The sequence below is a fragment of the Drechmeria coniospora genome, chromosome 01 (assembly GCF_001625195.1).
Source record: "Drechmeria coniospora strain ARSEF 6962 chromosome 01, whole genome shotgun sequence".
Classification (NCBI taxonomy): Eukaryota; Fungi; Ascomycota; class Sordariomycetes; order Hypocreales; family Ophiocordycipitaceae; genus Drechmeria; species Drechmeria coniospora.
The window spans coordinates 6431338-6449589 of NC_054389.1; the positions used below are offsets into that span (position 1 = coordinate 6431338).

At 56.7% G+C, this 18252-nt stretch overlaps 7 protein-coding genes and 1 non-coding gene across 8 annotated transcripts; 4 read left to right on the plus strand and 4 right to left on the minus strand.

Moving 5' to 3' along the window:
* Positions 1-23: 23 nt before the first annotated feature.
* Positions 24-2427, plus strand: DCS_01649 (uncharacterized protein; the record flags this gene model as incomplete). Its single annotated transcript, XM_040798981.1, has 2 exons — positions 24-95; positions 517-2427. 2 exons carry the CDS (start codon positions 24-26, stop codon positions 2425-2427), a joined length of 1983 nt encoding a protein of 660 aa, XP_040659864.1.
* Positions 2428-2776: 349 nt separating this feature from the next.
* DCS_01650 (uncharacterized protein) lies at positions 2777-3212 on the minus strand (the record flags this gene model as incomplete). Its single annotated transcript, XM_040798982.1, has 2 exons — positions 2777-3010; positions 3072-3212. The coding sequence occupies 2 exons, from the start codon at positions 3210-3212 to the stop codon at positions 2777-2779; spliced, it is 375 nt and encodes a 124-aa protein (XP_040659865.1).
* A 733-nt stretch (positions 3213-3945) lies between these two features.
* DCS_01651 (fmHP) lies at positions 3946-5002 on the plus strand (the record flags this gene model as incomplete). The annotated part of the gene is made up of 2 exons (XM_040798983.1): positions 3946-4248; positions 4316-5002. The coding sequence occupies 2 exons, from the start codon at positions 3946-3948 to the stop codon at positions 5000-5002; spliced, it is 990 nt and encodes a 329-aa protein (XP_040659866.1).
* Positions 5003-5190: 188 nt separating this feature from the next.
* On the minus strand, positions 5191-5987 carry DCS_01652 (uncharacterized protein; the record flags this gene model as incomplete). Its single annotated transcript, XM_040798984.1, has 2 exons — positions 5191-5831; positions 5912-5987. 2 exons carry the CDS (start codon positions 5985-5987, stop codon positions 5191-5193), a joined length of 717 nt encoding a protein of 238 aa, XP_040659867.1.
* Positions 5988-6770: 783 nt separating this feature from the next.
* On the plus strand, positions 6771-8319 carry DCS_01653 (putative methionyl aminopeptidase; the record flags this gene model as incomplete). Its single annotated transcript, XM_040798985.1, has 4 exons — positions 6771-6813; positions 6875-8022; positions 8092-8178; positions 8263-8319. 4 exons carry the CDS (start codon positions 6771-6773, stop codon positions 8317-8319), a joined length of 1335 nt encoding a protein of 444 aa, XP_040659868.1.
* A 638-nt stretch (positions 8320-8957) lies between these two features.
* Positions 8958-10242, plus strand: DCS_01654 (putative protein involved in intramitochondrial protein sorting; the record flags this gene model as incomplete). The annotated part of the gene is made up of 2 exons (XM_040798986.1): positions 8958-9089; positions 9478-10242. 2 exons carry the CDS (start codon positions 8958-8960, stop codon positions 10240-10242), a joined length of 897 nt encoding a protein of 298 aa, XP_040659869.1.
* Positions 10243-11305: 1063 nt separating this feature from the next.
* Positions 11306-11387, minus strand: DCS_t31. The gene has a single exon. It is a non-coding gene; the product is annotated as a tRNA-Ser (tRNA).
* Positions 11388-11831: 444 nt separating this feature from the next.
* Positions 11832-13615, minus strand: DCS_01655 (putative DIP5-glutamate and aspartate permease; the record flags this gene model as incomplete). Its single annotated transcript, XM_040798987.1, has 2 exons — positions 11832-13146; positions 13212-13615. The coding sequence occupies 2 exons, from the start codon at positions 13613-13615 to the stop codon at positions 11832-11834; spliced, it is 1719 nt and encodes a 572-aa protein (XP_040659870.1).
* Between the last annotated feature and the right edge of the window lie 4637 nt (positions 13616-18252).

The following is an 18252-nucleotide window of genomic DNA, read 5'->3' on the forward strand; positions in this document are numbered from 1 at the left end:
GCAGAATTGCCCAAAAATATCATATGGTCCAAGCCTCTGTCTCGTTAAAGGTCGGACCCGTGTTAACTGCAGCGGTTGATAGCTCGATCTCGGTCGTATGCGACAGGCAGAACTCCCTCTGAGTGACCAAGAACGCCGAGGTCCATCATTCGCCCCGAAAGGAGACAACTCAGCTCGAAACGTGGCCCCTGAGACGAGGGAAATCCTCAAGAGCAAGTGGAGCGGTATGCGAACCGGTCATCCCCTATCTGATATTGCTAACAAATACATCACCTGGTAGCGACGATACGAGACGAAGAGTCCGAACAGGTAGACGGCTTGGAGAATAGCGACGCCCGCCCGTGGGCAAAGAAGGTTACCCAAGCATCCATGTCAAATAACCCTACTGCAATGTGTGTGCCCTGTGCTCACCTTCTCCTTCCTTGCCCAACTAATATCGTCGTCTCTAGCGCACCTTTCCTAGTGGCCCCAACTCACGTTGGTGCCAAGAAAGCACAATACCCAAACTCTCGCAAGGCTGGCAGTGGCCCCGTGGGACGACTTGGAGGACTCATCCCACCAGGAGGCAATGCCTCGTTGGCTTCAAAAGCCAAGAAACCAACTGTGAAATTTGCAGCAAGCGCACCCGCTCAATCGGAATCTACCCCATTCTCCAAGGTGCATCAACAACGACAGGCGGCCACTCCTTCTACTGAGTCCACCAAGCCAAAATCACCCGATTATGTCCTTTGTGAAGGCAGCTGTGAGATGAAGCCTACTCAAGGCACCCAAACGTTCGAAGCAACGTTCGCCATGAAGATTGACTCGGCTTCGAACCACGCCCTGCTCATTATCACCACTCCCGGCAAGGAGGAACGGGTGCATAATGTGATGGACCTCCAGGCCCCAACCATGCACAACGGTTTCTGTCGTATAGAAAGCTATGCTGGCAAAAGTAACGCCAGCTATACGCTGAAACTAAAGGATTCTACCTGGACTGGGAAGTTCAAGTTTTACCTGGAAAGTCTACGAACGGCAGCCATTAGGCAGCAGGCATGTACTGGCGACGAAGCAAAACCGACTGCGGCCCAGATGAGGGCTGCTTCTTGCTTGTCCAAGGCAGCCGATGTTGCTTTGATCGGTCCCGCAACGATCTCTCCCACCACTCCTGGCGCAACGAACAGTGACCAGCCGGTAGAGGGAAAGCCTTCCAAATTCGACAATGTGGATGCGGCTGATCCGTTGAGCACAATGGAGGAGGCAGTCGAACCAGCACTGAATAGCAACCTGCTGGCGCGGGTGCAGTCTTCCAATTTCGTCGTTTTGGACACGGCCAATCCGTTTGGCAAGATGGAGGAGGCGGTTGAACCCGCATCGAATAAGAACCGGCCAGCGGAGGCGCAGGCTTCCAACCTCGTCGATGTAGATACGGCCATTCCGTTCGGCGCGATGGAGGAGGCGGTTGAACCCGCACCGAATGGCAACAACCCAGCGGAGCTGCAGACTCCAAACCTTGTCGATATTGATACTGGAAATTCTATCAACACGGTGGAGGAGGCAGCGGAACAGCTACATGCCCTTGTACATAACGTAATGGCTGAACTGAAAGGGCGTGGGCTGCGTCTCTCGGAAGAAGCGATTGACGATGTCGAGGAGACGGCCCTCGACGTCTGGTTTAACAGAAACCTTTTCGATTCTCATGCTGACGACATCAAAAGCGACATGTTGGGCCTTTTGAAAGGATTTTCCCAACTCAAACGTCAAGCTGATCGCATGAAGAAAAAGATCCAAACCCGGCGAGCAAACATCGGCCTCGCCGAAAGCCCCTCACTACAGAGCTTGAAGGACTTGAAGATAGGCGCCGGCCCAAGAAGCCGAATCCAGTACACCACTGCGGAGATCGAAGAGTTATCCGACAAAGCGATATCGCGTCCAGTAGATCTGGATTGGGCCGAGTTCCTCCCGATGGTCGGTGAGAAAAGGAGCGGAAGGAATGCGAAGTCTGCCACGGCCGAAGTCCAGCTGCAGCCGATCAGCAACATGGGCACTTTGATCGACATCAATTTCAATCCCACCATGCCTGCGACTAGTAGCAACGGACCAGAAATTTTGTTCAAAGATTCGATCAGTTCCAAATCTGCCGTCAATTCGCAGCCAACTGCCGTTGCAACCACGCCGCTGCCTAGCGACACCGAGAAAAAAATGGCATGTTCGGGGCCCGCGAAGGACGAGACAAAAGACACCATGACCACGCGACAATGGGGGCAGCAGAAAAGGCCTCCATGTGAACGTATGGCCGCGTACCATCACGGGGGCCAAGGAGCAGCACTGTCGTCGAAAAGCCATCCAATTGCAGCGGCCAATGTGCAGTCAAACACCGCCTCGAGCAAGCCAAGAACCTCCGAGCCAATCTTGACGGGACTTTTATCCTCGCTCTGGGCTAACTAAGATAGGGAACCTCCAGCTGAGACGGCCGTGTTGAGATCAGGCGTGGACAACGACGCAAGTTCTAGATGGCACATGTGAATGTTGAGGTGGGGGGTTGGGGAATGACTGGCTGGCCCATTGTGCGACGAGCAACAAAGCCGCAGGGTATCTTTCACGCAAGCGCTGAGACGCGGAGATATTTTCTGGCATTTTGTCTGGCGTTTGTGTTCGTAGTCGACGCAGATGAAATTAATGGGGAGATTTGTCGTCCTACCCCTGGCGTCTGTCTGGATCTGGTAGACCACACACAGATATAGCGGTCGCGGCAACGAGGTTGGCAAACAGATTGGGCCAAATCAAGAAAGGCGCTTTAAACGCTCTCTGCATGTAGCTTCCTCCGACACCTCTCCTCATACACTTGCAGCAATTTACAGGTGTCACTGTCCAACGCCCTCATGCTTCCATCGTTCTGTAATGTCTTGATGAAGTCAAGGGCGTCGGCGAACCTACGAAAGTAGTAGAGCTCTTCGACGGCGTGGAGAACCTCTTGTATGTGCTGCTTATTGGCACCTGGGCCCAGAGGCAGGCAGATTTGTTTGTGGATCTGCGTCGCGACGGTGCCAGGTCAGCCAGTGCTCGTGGCATGGGTAGGCGTGCCAACTCACGTTGCCGTTTTCAACCTTTGTATGGTATCCCCGTTTGACTACCTGGAACTCGGGTTCCGTCTGGCGGGTACGGTCTACCTTGCTCTCGTCATCGCTCTCGGAGAGTTGGATGTTGAGGATGCCGCCGTCCTCGTCATCCATGCTGCCGGGATCGGGGATGTGAACGAGTAAAGTTGGTGCGAGATCGTTGTTCGTTCAAGCAACATGAACGGTCCAAAAAAGTCTGCCCCACACCAACTCACATTTCCACAAAGCTGGCCATTCGGAATGACGCGGGCGCTTGTTGAATAGCGAGTGAGCTACGTGTATGGTGAGTGGTGACAGATATTGCCTTGAATTGGCATGATTTTTCGAGGCGACCAATTTTTAGCGGTGCGGTACGTGAGTGGCTGTACTTAGTAGCCCCCCGCAATCAGCGGTGGTGCTGCTGCCAATACCGCTCAGTACAGTAAGTAAGTACAGTATTACTTACACTTCCCAGAGCGTGGGTGTAGGCACTTACAAGTCATTACCGTACTACGGTGCATGCACCTAAGCACTATTATTATTACCTGTTCAAGTACGGAGTACGGAGTACTAGGTATTGCTTACTGTACTAGGTAGGTAGGTACGTACTTACTGTAAGTACATAGGTACCAGGGATTCTTTGTACTTAGCAATTTATACTCCGTAGTACGGAGGAGTACTATAATACCAAAAAAGGTCGCAAGCTTACAGTAAACAGTTAACCACCCACCTCGGACTAGTCGCCACCAAAAGTGGTTTCATACCTGTATTAATAGCTATTGCGTCACTCCAATCCGTTAATTGCTTCTCTCTTCCCATTCCTTCCCTTCACAAGAACGAGAGCCCCAGTGACTTCTAATCAAATCGAATGGCGGGATCCACGACAGAGGCGACTGCCCAGTCGACAGCAGGAACGGACCAGACGACGGCCACTGCCAGGGGCTCGCGCGGGCCGCCCAAACCCATCGATATTGACAAGACGAAGCCGCAAGATTTTGACGGACAAGTGTCGACAACAAACGGGTTGCCGTCGGCGGAGACGTTGCGGGAGGTTGACGACTACGTCGTCCTGGACCGAGATGGAAAGACGCGCACATTCGAGAGCCTGTACAACGGGCGAAATGCCGCACGCCGAGTCCTCGTCATCTTTGTGCGCCACTTTTTCTGCGGAGTAGGTCGCCCGCCGTTGGCAGAGCAGGTGGCAGGCGAGAAACGAGGAGCTGACGGATGTCGTCTAGAATTGCCAAGAGTACCTGCGGTCTCTGTCCGAGTCGGTCACGGTAGAGTCTCTGCTGCGGCTTCCGGTCAGCACCTGCATCGTCGTCATCGGCTGCGGAGACCCTGCGCTGATCGACATGTATGTCGAGGCAACCAACTGCCCGTTCCTCATATACACCGACCCGACGCGATCACTGTTCGACAAGTTCGGCATGATCAAGACGTTGAGCCTAGGGCCCAAGCCGGCGTACATGAAAAAGAGCATTACAAAGGGGATTTTCGACAGCATCGGACAGGCGCTGCGGCACGTGCCCGATGGTTTGGCGCTCAAGTCGGGTGACCAGCGGCAGGTCGGCGGCGAGTTTCTCTTCGAACCGCTCGACATCGTCACACCCATCACGACGCCACGCGAGGAGGGACACAAGCGGATCGCATCGCTGGACGACCCCGGCGGCCACGACAGGCTGGACGAGGGTCCCATCGAAGTCAAGCGGGTGTCGTGGTGCCACCGGATGACGACGACGCGTGATCACGCCGAGATACCCGAGCTCATGGAGATTCTCGGACTCGACAGCCAAGAGCATCCGATCAAAGACAAGGACCGCTGGACCAAGGCGCTGGAGGTGCGCAAGGGCACAGGGACGACCATGGCGAACCAGATGAGCCAGGTCAGCTCTGCTCAGGAGGAGCAATCGATATCGTCATGAACGAGGCAACTGGGAACCGCAGCGTCTTTCTCGATTGTGTACCTGGTTGTACATGGCGCATTGGGGCGGGGGCGGGGGCGGGTGTGCTTTTGGATGTTTGAATTATTGCCATACCGATATGGCAAGGTGATGATAATGGTGGCGATAATGGTTATGATGCATCGCCTCGGCCATCTCGGCCGTCACCACTATTCGTGCACCCAGCTGCCGTCCTCTCTGCTGTGGACGACCTGGTCGATTTTGAGCCGATGGGAGACAATCTCCTCCCCATTGACCAAGTCATTTTCCCTTGCCCGCTTATCAGCCTCCTCTAGATCCTTTGCGATGCCCGCCCTCACATGCCTCTCACGCAACCGCCTTCGAGCGACTTGGAAGTCTACGTCGACGAACCACAGCTCGTCGAGGAGGGCGGCAGCATCCCGCCAGATGTCCTTGTCAAGCGCGAGGTAGTTTCCTTCGAGGACGACGATGCGATGCGTCGGCAGGACAGCAATGTCTTCCTCCTTGGGATCCTTGATGACGTGGTCAAATGAGGGTGCGAGGATGGGGTCGGCAGGGATGGGCGAGCATCGCAGACGGCGAACGAGGCTGAGAAACTTGGGAGCGTCAAAGGTGAAGGCGGCGCCGCGACGAGCATGCGCCGTGGCCGGGTCGGGCATGGAAGAGAGGGCGGCGCGGGTGAGGTGGAAGCCATCCATGGGAAGAGAAGTTGCTGGTGGAGGCCGAGGGGACGAGCCAGAATATTGTTCGGCCCGGTCGTTGAGGCGAGAGACGATGATCTGGGAAAGTGTCGTCTTACCCGAGCCTGGGATGCCGGCGATGCCGACGACTACACATTCGCTGTCAGCACCGTCCTCGTACTCGGATTCTCTCTTGGTGACGAATGGAAATACGGAAGCACGCGCGTACGCAGTCGCTGGTCCGAAGGCAAGGCTTCGTACTTGGCCCAGGCAACGTCAACTAGTCGCTGAACCTGATGCTCCATGATTGACGTCAATAGCGGTCACTGCGAGAGGACGAAGAACTACTTAAACAGCCAGGAGCGAGCTCGCACCTATTTTGCGAGAGGGGTAGAGCAAATAAGCAGCAAGGTGGCATGACACTGTAGACGACGGACGGATGACGTTGGCTGCCAACAACCATACTACAGTGCGTGCAAGTACAGCAAGTACCTGCAAGTACAAGTTACGACGCTACTACTGCAGTACAGACAGTACTTGTAAGTATTATGTTGCACCAAACCAGCCGCAAAAAATCGGCGCCACAGTCAATGTGGACTTGGTAGGTGCTATTTGCGACATATTATTAACCAAGTACACCTACGGAGTACTGTATTTGTAACTACTTACACCTACGGAGTAGTACTCCGTACTCCGTACAATGAACAGCAATCTCCACGTCCCGGCCAGGAACTCACGCCTCATCGTTCCGATGCCGACGCATTGGCCTGACATGACGGCGGAACAGTGCGCACTTCCTGGTCATCCATGTAGTTAAAGTTACAGTAATATTTTTAAGCTTCTCCTTCTTTTTATTCCTCCATGAAACTTGCTTTGCAAACCCTCTGCTACCTGCAGCAGGAAATATAAGGCTGCTGAGATGGAGTGCGGAGCCAACTTGTCGGAATAATTTTGTCAAGGGCTCGGCGGGGTAATGCCGACTCTTCCTCTTCGCCTCCATCACACGCCAACAAACGTCAGGCGATTTTTTTCGTCGGACCCGAACCTTGGACTCTCCCCCACCAAAGTGCACGACACACGGGCAAGACATGGCAGCTCAAGTCCCCACGGAGGCGCTCAAGGAGCTCAAGGGTAGGCGGAAACCTTCTCCTCGCAGAAGGCCGGCTGCGGTCTCGATGCTGACGGTCGACAGTGGCTCAAGTCGACGCCAAGGCGAACGGCCAAGGCGCGAAGCCGACCCCGACGGCGGCCGAGGACGATCACGGCGACGACTCCGACGACGACGCCGAGGACAACGCCGCGGCCGACGGTGCTCCCGGGGCGGCGAAGAAGAAGAAGAAGAGAAAGCCGAAGAAGAAGAAGAAGGCTGCGACGGCCCAGTCGGAGCCGCCCCGGGTAAGGGTCAGCCAGCTCTTCCCGAACCAGAGCTACCCGAAGGGCAAGGAAGTCGAGTACAAGGACGAGAATGGGTACCGAACGACCAACGAGGAGAAGCGACACCTCGACAACATGAACGCCGACTTCCTCGCCGACTACCGTGAGGCGGCCGAGATCCACCGCCAGGTCCGACAGTACGCGAAGAAGACGATCAGGCCGGGCCAGACGCTCACCGAGATCGCCGAGATGATCGAGGACGGCGTCCGGGCGCTCACGGGACACGACGGCCTGGCCGAGGGCGACGCCATGAAGGCCGGCATGGGCTTCCCCTGCGGCCTGAGCCTGAACCACTGCGCGGCCCACTACACGCCCAACGCCGGCAACAAGATGGTGCTGTCGCACGAGGACGTGATGAAGGTCGACTTTGGCGTCCACGTCAACGGCCGCATCGTCGACTCGGCCTTCACCGTCGCCTTCGACAGCAAGTACGACAACCTTCTCCAGGCCGTCCAGGAGGCAACCAACGCGGGCATCCGCGAGGCCGGCATCGACGCCCGCGTCGGCGAGATCGGCGGCATCATCCAGGAGACGATGGAGAGCTTCGAGGTCGAGATTGACGGGACGATGCATCCCGTCAAGAGCATCCGCAACCTCACGGGTCACAACATCCTGCCGTACAGCATCCACGGCACCAAAGCCGTGCCCATCGTGAAGAGCAACGACCAGACCAAGATGGAGGAGGGCGACGTCTTCGCCATCGAGACCTTTGGCAGCACCGGCAACGGCTACGTCCGGGACGAGGGCGAGGTCTCCCACTACGCCAAGAACACCGAGGTCCAGCACGTGGACCTGCGCCTGAGCTCGGCCAAGTCGCTCCTGAGCGTCATCAACAAGAACTTTGGCACCCTGCCGTTCTGCCGACGATACCTGGATCGCATCGGGCAGGAAAAGTACCTCTTGGGCGTGAGTGCGCCGCCGCGGGCAAGTCTCGACGACGATGAGCGACGAGGGCTGACGTGACGAAAAACACAGCTGAACAGCCTCGTGAACAATGGCATTGTCGAGGCGTACCCGCCCTTGTGTGACAAGAAGGGCTCCTACACGGCCCAATTCGAGCACGTGAGTCCACCCTATTTCCTTTCCGTCCATTCCCGTTCTTGACGCCGCTGCGGATGGAAAACAAGGCTGACCGGTCCCGGACAGACTATCCTGATCCGACCGACGGTGAAGGAGGTCATCAGCCGCGGTGACGACTACTAGCGTGCCAGCTGGATTGGGGGGGGGGGGGGGGCGGTTTGGGGCCAGGGCCTCGACGAAGACACGCCAATCTCCAGAGCATGGGTTGCGAAAGATGCGAGAGACGACCACCACTATCCCGCGTTGCTTGTTGCTCTTGCTCCCTAGTGACATCGCGGCTCGTTCCGTACGGGACCAGCATGGAGAGGACTGACTCTGCGAGGCGAATCACACTGTACAGGTACGCGGGAGATGTAAACCGTGCCGTCGACTTTTGACTGGTCGAGCTTGCAGAATAGGCTTCATCCACACCGTAATCCCACTGAAAGGACGGCCAGCCACGGGTCGTTGGTCAAACCGAAGCTACCCCTCGGTCTGACCGACGCCACGTCGGCCGTGTGGTCTGGATTTGCCATCCGTTGCGTGGACGAAAAGCCAAACTCCACGGTTTGGTCCCTGTTTCCAAAAATAGTGGATTACCATGTCCCCTATTGAGTATGTCTTCACCGTACTCTGCACACCTACCTGCGTGTGGTCATCGTAAGTGCGGAGTACATAAGTTCGGACGTGCATCTGCAAGTACACTGTGCGTGTCTTTGCCTCGATCAGATCGATCCTCCTCATCGGGCTCCTTCGCGTAGTTCGGGCTCCTTCACGTAGTGATGATACCGTCGGCTCTCGTCGCGAATGCCGTAGCAACAGTCGCTCGCCCGCCCGTTCCTGAGGGCCTTGGAACTGAAGCCTGCACCTTTGCATCTCGGACCTTGGACCTCGTTCGCCTCGAACTTGATAAGGTCCGAACGTCCGAGCCAATCAGTGTCGCCGAGTAGATTTCTTCCTGACCCGGTGCTTTCTCGCCAAACGATGCGGTCTAGCCATATCGGGGAAGGCGGTTACGCGAAATGGCAAAGCCGTCTCCCTTGCCACCCACTAAGGAAAAATCCAGCTCCGAGCGTGCGGCAGCGGGCTCCTCTCACATGCGGCGAGAGCAGCCTTTTTAAAAACCCGCATTCTCCATCAGCCTCGAACTGAACCTTGACCTTTTGTTTCCGCACCCTCCATCCATCATCCATCGCTGCTGTTTCCAGCGGCCCTCCCTGCAGCGCGCTGTTTTGAATCGAGCCCTCGTCTTTTTTCATCGTCTTGTAGATTCACTACCCTTCCAGACGACCGACTCGACAGACGATTCCGCCGCGCACCTGCTGGTGGAAGAGACGCATCCACAATAATAGCTTGCAAGGGACGACGGCGCGCTTCCGGACAGTGAGCAACACGACAGCTTTTCTCGACACCCCCCTCGACTCACCCCTCGACACACCTCTCGACATCGACGCCAACACCTCCCTCTCTTCCACCGGCTGGTGGCCTCAAACTCTGGCCATCATGAAGGTCTTCTCCAATACTTTCACGTACGACTACTCCTGGGAGGAGGTCTCGTCTGCCAACTGGCGCAAATATGGCCCCTGGAATAACAAGTCGGAGCACGTCATCGCCGTCGATACTCTCTCGCAGTCCCTCGATGCCGAGACGGGTATCCTGAGGACGGAGCGGCTCATCACCTGCAAGCAGTCGGCGCCCGAGTGGATAAAGACCATCTTGGGGAACCACGACGTCAGCCACGTGTACGAGGCAAGCTACGTCGACCCCAACGCCAAGACGGTCACCATGGTCAGCCAGAACCTGACTTTGAGCAATCTCGTCATCGTGCAGGAGGAGGTCGTCTACCAACCCCACGGCCACCACCAGACCCAGTTCATCCAGTGCGCCCGCGTCACGGCTCTGTGCGGCGGCTGGCAGCGCATCAAGAACCGCATCGAAGATACCCTCGTCAGCCGCTTTAAGGAGAACGCCGTCAAGGGTCGCGAGGGTTTCGAGCGCGTCCTGGAGATGAGCCGCAAGGTCTTTGCCGAGGAGCGCGCCCGCCAGCAGATCGGCCAGGTTCTGTAGCATGCGGGAGCCCTCCTCTCCTAGACAAATGGCCCTCGCGCTCCTCCTCACCTTCCTCCTCACCTCCCTCCTCACCACTCCGAAGCCCTATACACCCACATACATACTCCATCCCCCCCTGTGTACTTGTAGCACATCCTGTTTTCTGCTTCTTTTCCTGTCCTTTTTTTTTCACCCAACCGTTTCTGAAGCGTTTACAACTGCGAGGCGTTATGGGTTAAAAAGTACGAATGAGGCTATGGCTGTATTTTCCAACCAGCGATGAGAAGGGGGGATATACCCTGCCAGTGTTCGTTACGACGCATGCATAGAACGGGACGGTGGTAGATAGACGATTAGAATTGCGGCCCCATGATGCCGATTTGTACATTCTCCGTCCTGCTATCTGCAGTTTTGTTGACGGCGACCTTGTCTGTCGATGACCCTTGCATTGCCGAGCCTTCCAGGATTGTGGACCTGCTTGTTGATGCGCACCCCAGCACCAGTCATCGCCCGGTATTCGGTCGGCAAAAGTACACAGTACTTGTACTTTGTATCATGTCCGATATTTTATGGGCAAGAATACTTGTTGGAATACTTGCTTGTACTGTACATGTATTCCTACTTGAATTCTTGTTCGCCATACAATACTGTAAGTACTGTAAGCACTGTAAGTTTTCCGTACTCCGTAGAAAGCGAAAGCGTTTACTGAGTGCCTATGACATCCATGTACTAGTACTTGCATGTATACTTACAGACATGTACTTAAGTACGCCTACCAGTACATACTTGTAAGTACAGTACTTACATGTATACTCACTCCTACGTGTACTTACTCCTACGGAGTACAGAGTATTACTGTTCATGTATTTACTTGGAACAAGTGCACCAGTGTCTGGCGAGGACATACATGTACATGCCTCTACAGATTGACGGCCGGATCACATTACGGTACAGGTACGCAATAATGTGCCTCTTTGACACTTCTTTCTGCGAGGCAAAAAATCTGCAGCGAAACCACTTACGTGAATGATCTGATCGCAGGGGACGAATGAGCAAGACGCAAGATGGCCAAAAATAAACACGACGTGGGCCTGATTCGAACAGACGCCTCCGAAGAGATATGATTTCTAGTCATACGCATTAGACCACTCTGCCACCACGCCCGTTGAACTCGCTTCCGAGCTGACGCTGTGACACTGGCGCTATTTGTGCATATGCCGGCCCGGAAAAACGTTTGCGATCTCACTGCGGTGGGTCCCCGATTGTGACCAGCGACGGCATGTTCATGCGCTGTCCGTGTTCTCCGGAGCACATGATGATCGCCGCGTCGACGACGTCGGCGGCAAGAATGCCGCTGGGCAAGGCAACTTTATGCAACCTAAAGCCATCGGTTGGCTACATCCACGGGCACGTCAGCCGAGCCGTTGGGGCAGGCATGGGAGAGGCAAGTTTATGCAACGAAAACGGGTAAAATCTATTTGACGGCGAAGAAAGAACAATGTTTCTTGAACACAGAATAACAATCAGCTGGCATCTACATGCATGCAGGCTCCTATCTATCCAAATTATTCCCAAAAAGAACCCCTTACGCCAGAATCACAACGCATCTAAAACAACCAAGAGACGTAGCGGTTGTAAAACTTGCTCCAGCCCGTGGCGGCCGCGTCCTTGGCTGCCTTCTGCTCGACGAAGACGGCCTCCTCGTGGTCGATGATGTCCTTGCCGGTGAAGAAGTCGACCTGGTGGGGCGCGATGCCGCGGCTCTTGGTGACCAGCATGTGGCCGAAGATGAGGGCGAGGTAGATGGGGATGCCGAGGTAGCCCGTGAGGAACTCCTTGTAGTCGAACTCAACGTCGCCGTGGTGGATGAAGACGTTGAAGTTCTTGGTCAGGGCAATGAGGCAGCAGAAGAAGAGGGCGACGTAGGTGCCGATGAGGCCCTGGGGGGCGACGTAGGGCATGGCGCTGTCGGGGATGTTCTGGGCCCGGCGTCCCTTGAGGAAGTGGATGTAGGTGACGAGGAGGGAGATCCAGGTGAGGATGCCGAAGATGGTCGTCAGGTTGACGAAGTAGCCGAACACCTTCTTCGAGTCGTTGGACACCACCATGAAGGCGAGGCAGGCAATGGCGGTGCAGACGATGAGGGCCGGGTAGGGAACACCGCGCTTGTCGGTGCGGCGGAAGATGGCCGGGGCGGCGCGGTCGCTGGCAAGACCGTAGAGTGTACGGCTGGCAATGTACAAGTCCGAGTTGGCGGCGGAGAAGACGAAGATGATGATGCAGGCGTTGAGGATGTGGGGCAGGACCTTGACGCCGGCGAGGGTGGCGGCAACGACGAAGGGCGACGCGTTGGCCGACGTGTCCTTCTTGTTGGCGAAGGCGAGATCGGGCGAGTTGTAGGGGACGATCATGCCGACGAGAAGGACGCTGAGGCAGTAGAAGAAGAGGATGCGGAAGAAGGTGAGCTTGATGGCCTTGGGGATGGACCGGCGCGGGTTCTGGGCCTCGGCGGCCGTGACACCGACCAGCTCGGTACCGAGGTAGGCAAAGGTGGCGTTGACCATGACGGACCAGAAACCGATGAACCTGCCGAGGGGACCGGTGGCGTAGAGCTCGGCGAAGGCGCCCGGGTTGCTCCAGTAGCGGAAGCCAGGGGCGTCACCGTTGGGACCACCGCCGGCGGCGATGATGAGGGCGAAGAGGATGATGCCGACGACGACGACGACCTTGAAGGACGACAGCCAGAACTCAAACTCGCCGAAGAACTTGATGCCACCAAAGTAGTTGATGCAAAAGATGGCGACGAGGAAGATGGCGACGAAGACACCCGGATTGACTTTATCGCGGGGGACCCAATACTGGATGACGAGAGAGGCGGCAGTAAGCTGGTTTGGCGTGACTATTATGTACTTGAACCAATAACTGCGGGGAGACGAGGTCAGCGGGGCACGAGGTGACGGGAGGGACAGCGGGCCGGTGGCACTCACGTCCATCCGAGGGCAAATCCGAGAGAGGGGTGGCAGTATCGAGAGGCGTAACCGGTGAAGCCGGCGCTGAGGGGCATCCAGGCAGCCATCTCACCGAGACCGGCCATGATGATGAAGACGAGGGAACCGACGAAGGTGTACGAGATGAAGAGCGAGCCGGGGCCGGCCTGGGCGAGGGCCTTGCCGGTGCCGATGATGAGACCGGTGCCGAGGGCGCCACCGATGGCAATCATGGTGATGTGACGAGCCTTGAGACCGCGGTGCAACGACGTATCCTCCGACGTCTCGAGGCCGCGGATATCCGACGTGTCGTAGGCGTCCTTGTGCTGGAAGCTGCCCTTCTCGGCATCGTTGCCGTGGGCGTGGCCGTGCCCATGACGGGCGTGGATGCCATCAGCGTCCATGCTACGCGACGCCGGCTTGTGCGTTTGGGTGCGGCGGTAAGGTGGAGGAGGGAGGGAAGGCGGATATGGAGACGCTGCTCGTTGAGATATAGGATGAGAGAGAATACGTAAGAACAGCAGCACGATCGGTCATGGGGGGGGGGAGGAAATTGGAAAAATCCACGGCGGGGTGCGGGATCCTATATAGTCGCCGGGGCACTTGCCTCGACCGTCGACGGGGAAGGTACCTGCCGTTGGTGAAGGGCACAGGCAGCAGGCAGGTACTGCCGGCGGACGGCATCGATACGAGTAAGACGGTCGGTCTCCAAATCGATGCGTCGGACGCCAAGTGCAAACCCCAGGCCGCCGGCGGGGACAAGGGTGGCGGCGGTCCCGCAACGCTAAAAGATGGTGGGCCATCCTGATAGGGTGTGGAGGTGTATTAGTACAAGTGACCGCGCCAGTATACATGAAGCCGCTAGAGGGCCGTTCAGCGCACATGTACCTCGCCACTATTGCGAGGGGTACTGTGTACAAGCATTTTGGTCACGCGACCGGGTGATTGCAGGCATGAGAGGGGGTTGACGGTCGGTTCCAGGTACGGTGCTCGTTACCTTGGTACAAGAACCTACCTACCTAATACGAGCACATGCCCGGTCCGCATTACGTTGCTGCGAATACATGTAAGTACATGGCGGTACGGACAGGCGCAAAAGGACATTGGTCCCTCATGGTTAATTTACCGAATCGAACGAAAAGGGTAATACTCGACATCGAGGATGTGGTAGACTAGCACGACGGAAAGCGCCACCGAGAATGCTTGTTCTGAAGCCCGTTCCTGGCGCCAGTTCCTTGAGCGGCCTCTCGGCGGCCTCGCCTGTGGGCTTTTGCCCTTATCTTTCTATCTGCAACCGACTCCCTCGGTCCCGCTGCGCTAGGTGCGTATGTACATGTACATGCACGTTGATAACCGGGAGGTCAAGGTTGGTTGTAAGAACCAGGTATGCTTATTGTACAAGTACTTACATGGAGGGAACAGGTACAACGGCTGGTACTCCGTACGTACTCTCTCTCCTACCTTGGTGCTTAAGTACTGTACTTACTGTACACATGCATATGGCAGGCAACATGGGCGTGCGTGTGCATGTACATGCACTCGCATACTTGGATGCACGAGGCAGCAAGTAGGTGTACTGTACGACGATGTAAGTACTTGGTGCACTTGATGCGCATGCACTGTGGCCCATGTGGTCCGAGCTTTGTCGAACCAAACCAGGTAGAAAGAAGAGTGCGCTCGAGGCTCCGGCGCGTACATTGTACTAGAGTGCGTCGACGAATGCTTGTACAGGTACACGAGCGAGTGGGCGACGACGGGAGGGGTTTCGGGATAAAGGTACACGCGAGACCCTCGAGGTGCTTGTACATGATACAGAGACACATCGGCTCCTACGTTGGACCCTCATGCCTGCTCGCACCCCTGTCGGCTGACAAGGTGTTCGATCGCTCCAGCAGGTTGGTTGGGCGTCATGGACAGAACAAGGCCGAGCCGGCTCCAAGTACAACTACAGTACAGTCCAAGTAAAGTACTTGCATGCACACCTTCTGCCAGCACGCCCGCTGCACTAAAAGCGTGCGGCACATGTGCTGCGCACGCCGTTTGCACCGGGCAGCATGGGCGTGCGCATGGAGGCTGCCGGTATGCTCGCACGAGTAGGGGAACGGCACCGGGACGAATGGCGCATTGGTCGTTGTAATTGCACGTCCTCGTGAGGCGCCATCGCAGCAACGCAGCGCTCGGCGCGTGGGGAAGACGGCCTCTTGGCATCATGATCCGGGGTACTCCATCCGTCGCCCGCCGCGGGCGAGGGCCTATTGATAGTTGTTGTCCTTGGACGAGCCTGACGTATTCGCCTTCATGGCTGAGCCTCCGACCCTCTCGACCGTCATGCCTCTCCGCCGCACGACACCAATTCCCTCAGATTAGCATGAGGGTTCTCCTCGTACATGTGTTCCTCTCTGCCAGGGGTCCGTCCTGATAAGCCGTCGTCCCACCAGTCCGTCACGGGGATTGGTTCGAGCGAGTCAAGAATTTTCTTGCTGTCGGAGGTACGGTGCGAGGTATGGCACGGTACATGCCCTAGTACCATTCCCTCGTTCCTCGCCAACTCGCCTGTCGCTCCCCCTCCCCCCCCCCTGCCCCCCCTTCCAAGGAGAAGGGGCTGAGCGGGCATTTCTCTCCTCCGCAATGCACTATCATTAGGTGTACCGGCTAGTGCCTCGTTCAACGTGTGTGCATGAAAGAGCTGGTCGACTCATGCTGACCAGGATGCCCCTAGTGGCATTTTCCCCAGAAATTGCCGCTAAAATGCAACCCTTGTGCCTGGCTCCCCTCGCTTGGCTCGTTGTTAGTGTGTGGGGAAGCTGATTGGAAACTTTGGCCAGGTTCTCTCGCGCACCTACTTTCTTACTTGCACCTACTCGTATTGCATGCACGGTACGTAGCACGAGTGCTTGTAAGTACTTACTTTACAGTACAGTAGGTGTGCGAGCACGGAGCGATACCTGTAACTTGTCGCCTGTCGGCTGGTGCTGTTTCTTGTACCTGCTGCAACGTGCCTGCTACGCCTAGGCTCACGTAAGTGCCAGTGTGAGCGCGATGTCAAACGCATGTGCTCGCAATAACCGTTACAGACAGAAGACGTCACTTCCAACCAGCACCACCGGGCATGCACCCTGGATACGGACAGCATCACGTGCGACGCGACGAAGAGCAAAGGCGAAACCGTCCGCTTCGCCTTCTGCCTCGCAAGCACGGTTGCAACGCAACCAGCGCAACCATCGCCGCCCGCTGCCAAGGTTAATGTCATGCTTGTCGGGCTTGGGTGTCATCAATTAGCGTCAACACGGTGTACTCCGCACCTAGTATTATGGAAATTCACAGTCCGAAGACGGCGCATGCATGTGCTGCGAATTATAAGATTGCGGATGACCAGTTCTCCGTACTTACGGCACTGTACAGTGCATGTAGAGAGTTGGGTCCTTGTGCCGTACAGATACCTGAAGCACGCCTGTGCTTGCGCAGAGGTGTAGGTACCGGTACGAGCGGGGTCGTGGAGGGATCCAAACACCACCATCTCGTCCTGCGGTGACGGCTGTGTGTGGAGGGGGCCCAGTGTTGGCCTGTTACCCCATCTCAGCAACGCATACGGAGTACGGAGTATTACATACGAGTTGCACCCCAAGATCAGCACGTGCACGGCGACACGAACATGGGCCCATGCCGGGAAACGATCCCCGGCCGCGTCCTTAATCGTACTTGTATGCTTCTTTTACGTACCCGACATGTTTCAAGAAGATCATCGACAGATCCGATCGATATTGATGCCCTATCTAGTATACGGAGTACACGCACGCAAGTACCTCTATGTAGGCATCTGTCGTCCGATCGCCACGGCCAGCGGATAGATCCCATAGCCACATCCACAGCAGCCCTCCTGATGGCGTGCGCCGAACGGTACTAACTTGATGAATGCGTTGATGCTCGCTGGCTGCGTAGTAAAAAAGTGGCATTGCATGTGCTTCCATCCGGCACGCCCAAGCTGGCGCTTCGCCCAGACTCGCCCACGAACTGTCGAGGTAAGGGACCGCATAAGTGCCATCGCACGAGTGGTAGCCCATCACGTGCAAGCTCCGGTCGGCGCTGGTCGCTGCAAGAAACTCTCGGGGTGGCATGCCGAGTATGAACCAGAGGCCGCCCGCCGAACTGGCACGTGCCCACCCGTGCGTCGAGGCTGAAACCTAGCACCCTCTCCAGGTCCTCCGGCTGGCTCTAGCACACCAGCCGTACCTCGACGTCATCGCCGTCGGTTCAGCCCTCGTCGGCATCGAGCCCGCACCCCATCGACGCGTCGACGTCATCGACGTGTAGACGCCATCGTTTATGGGTGTCATGGTGATTGGGAGCGGCGCAGCTCATGGCACGAGTCTGGAAGGCAGGTCGGGTAGGCGCTGTCGCTGTCGCGCGCCGACTCTGTACGCCAAGGTGATGATAGGGCACGCTCGCTGGAAGGTGGTACGGGACAGGTGCCAATGTGCGTCTGACCGGGAATGGATGCATGTCCTTGTCGTCGTCGTCGTCGTCGTCGTCGTCGTCTTGTGAGAGTGGTCATGATGAGATGCCCGGCTCCCGTATTCATTGACAATTTCGATGGCGTGGACGAGGCCAGCCATGGTGACGAGTGATGCCACGGCGGTGGCGGCAGCAGTACATTTCATTGCTGTCATGGGAACAGGCATGTACGATACTGAAGGCCCCGTGCCTGCAGTCCTGCATGTTTTGTTTTGCACGCTCAAAATCACAATCTCCTCCACGTGTCGTTGGGCTTCGCCTCCGGCAGAATCCCACGCAGCCGCCATCGTCCCATGCTCTCACTTCTCACTTCTGGCATCGAAACGGCGCATCAACTCCTCGCTCTCGGATGGGCGATGGCATGGGTGGGTCTGCGCCGTCGGGGAAGCCGCATCAGCCCTGGTGCATTTTTCGTCGGGGCGACGCCATTGGGAGTGTGTGCATGCCCACGGCACCAATGCACATTCTTGGGCTCGCGCTTCGAGGGCGTGAGGGTGCAAATAACATGGCGAGGCAAGGTACCAGGACT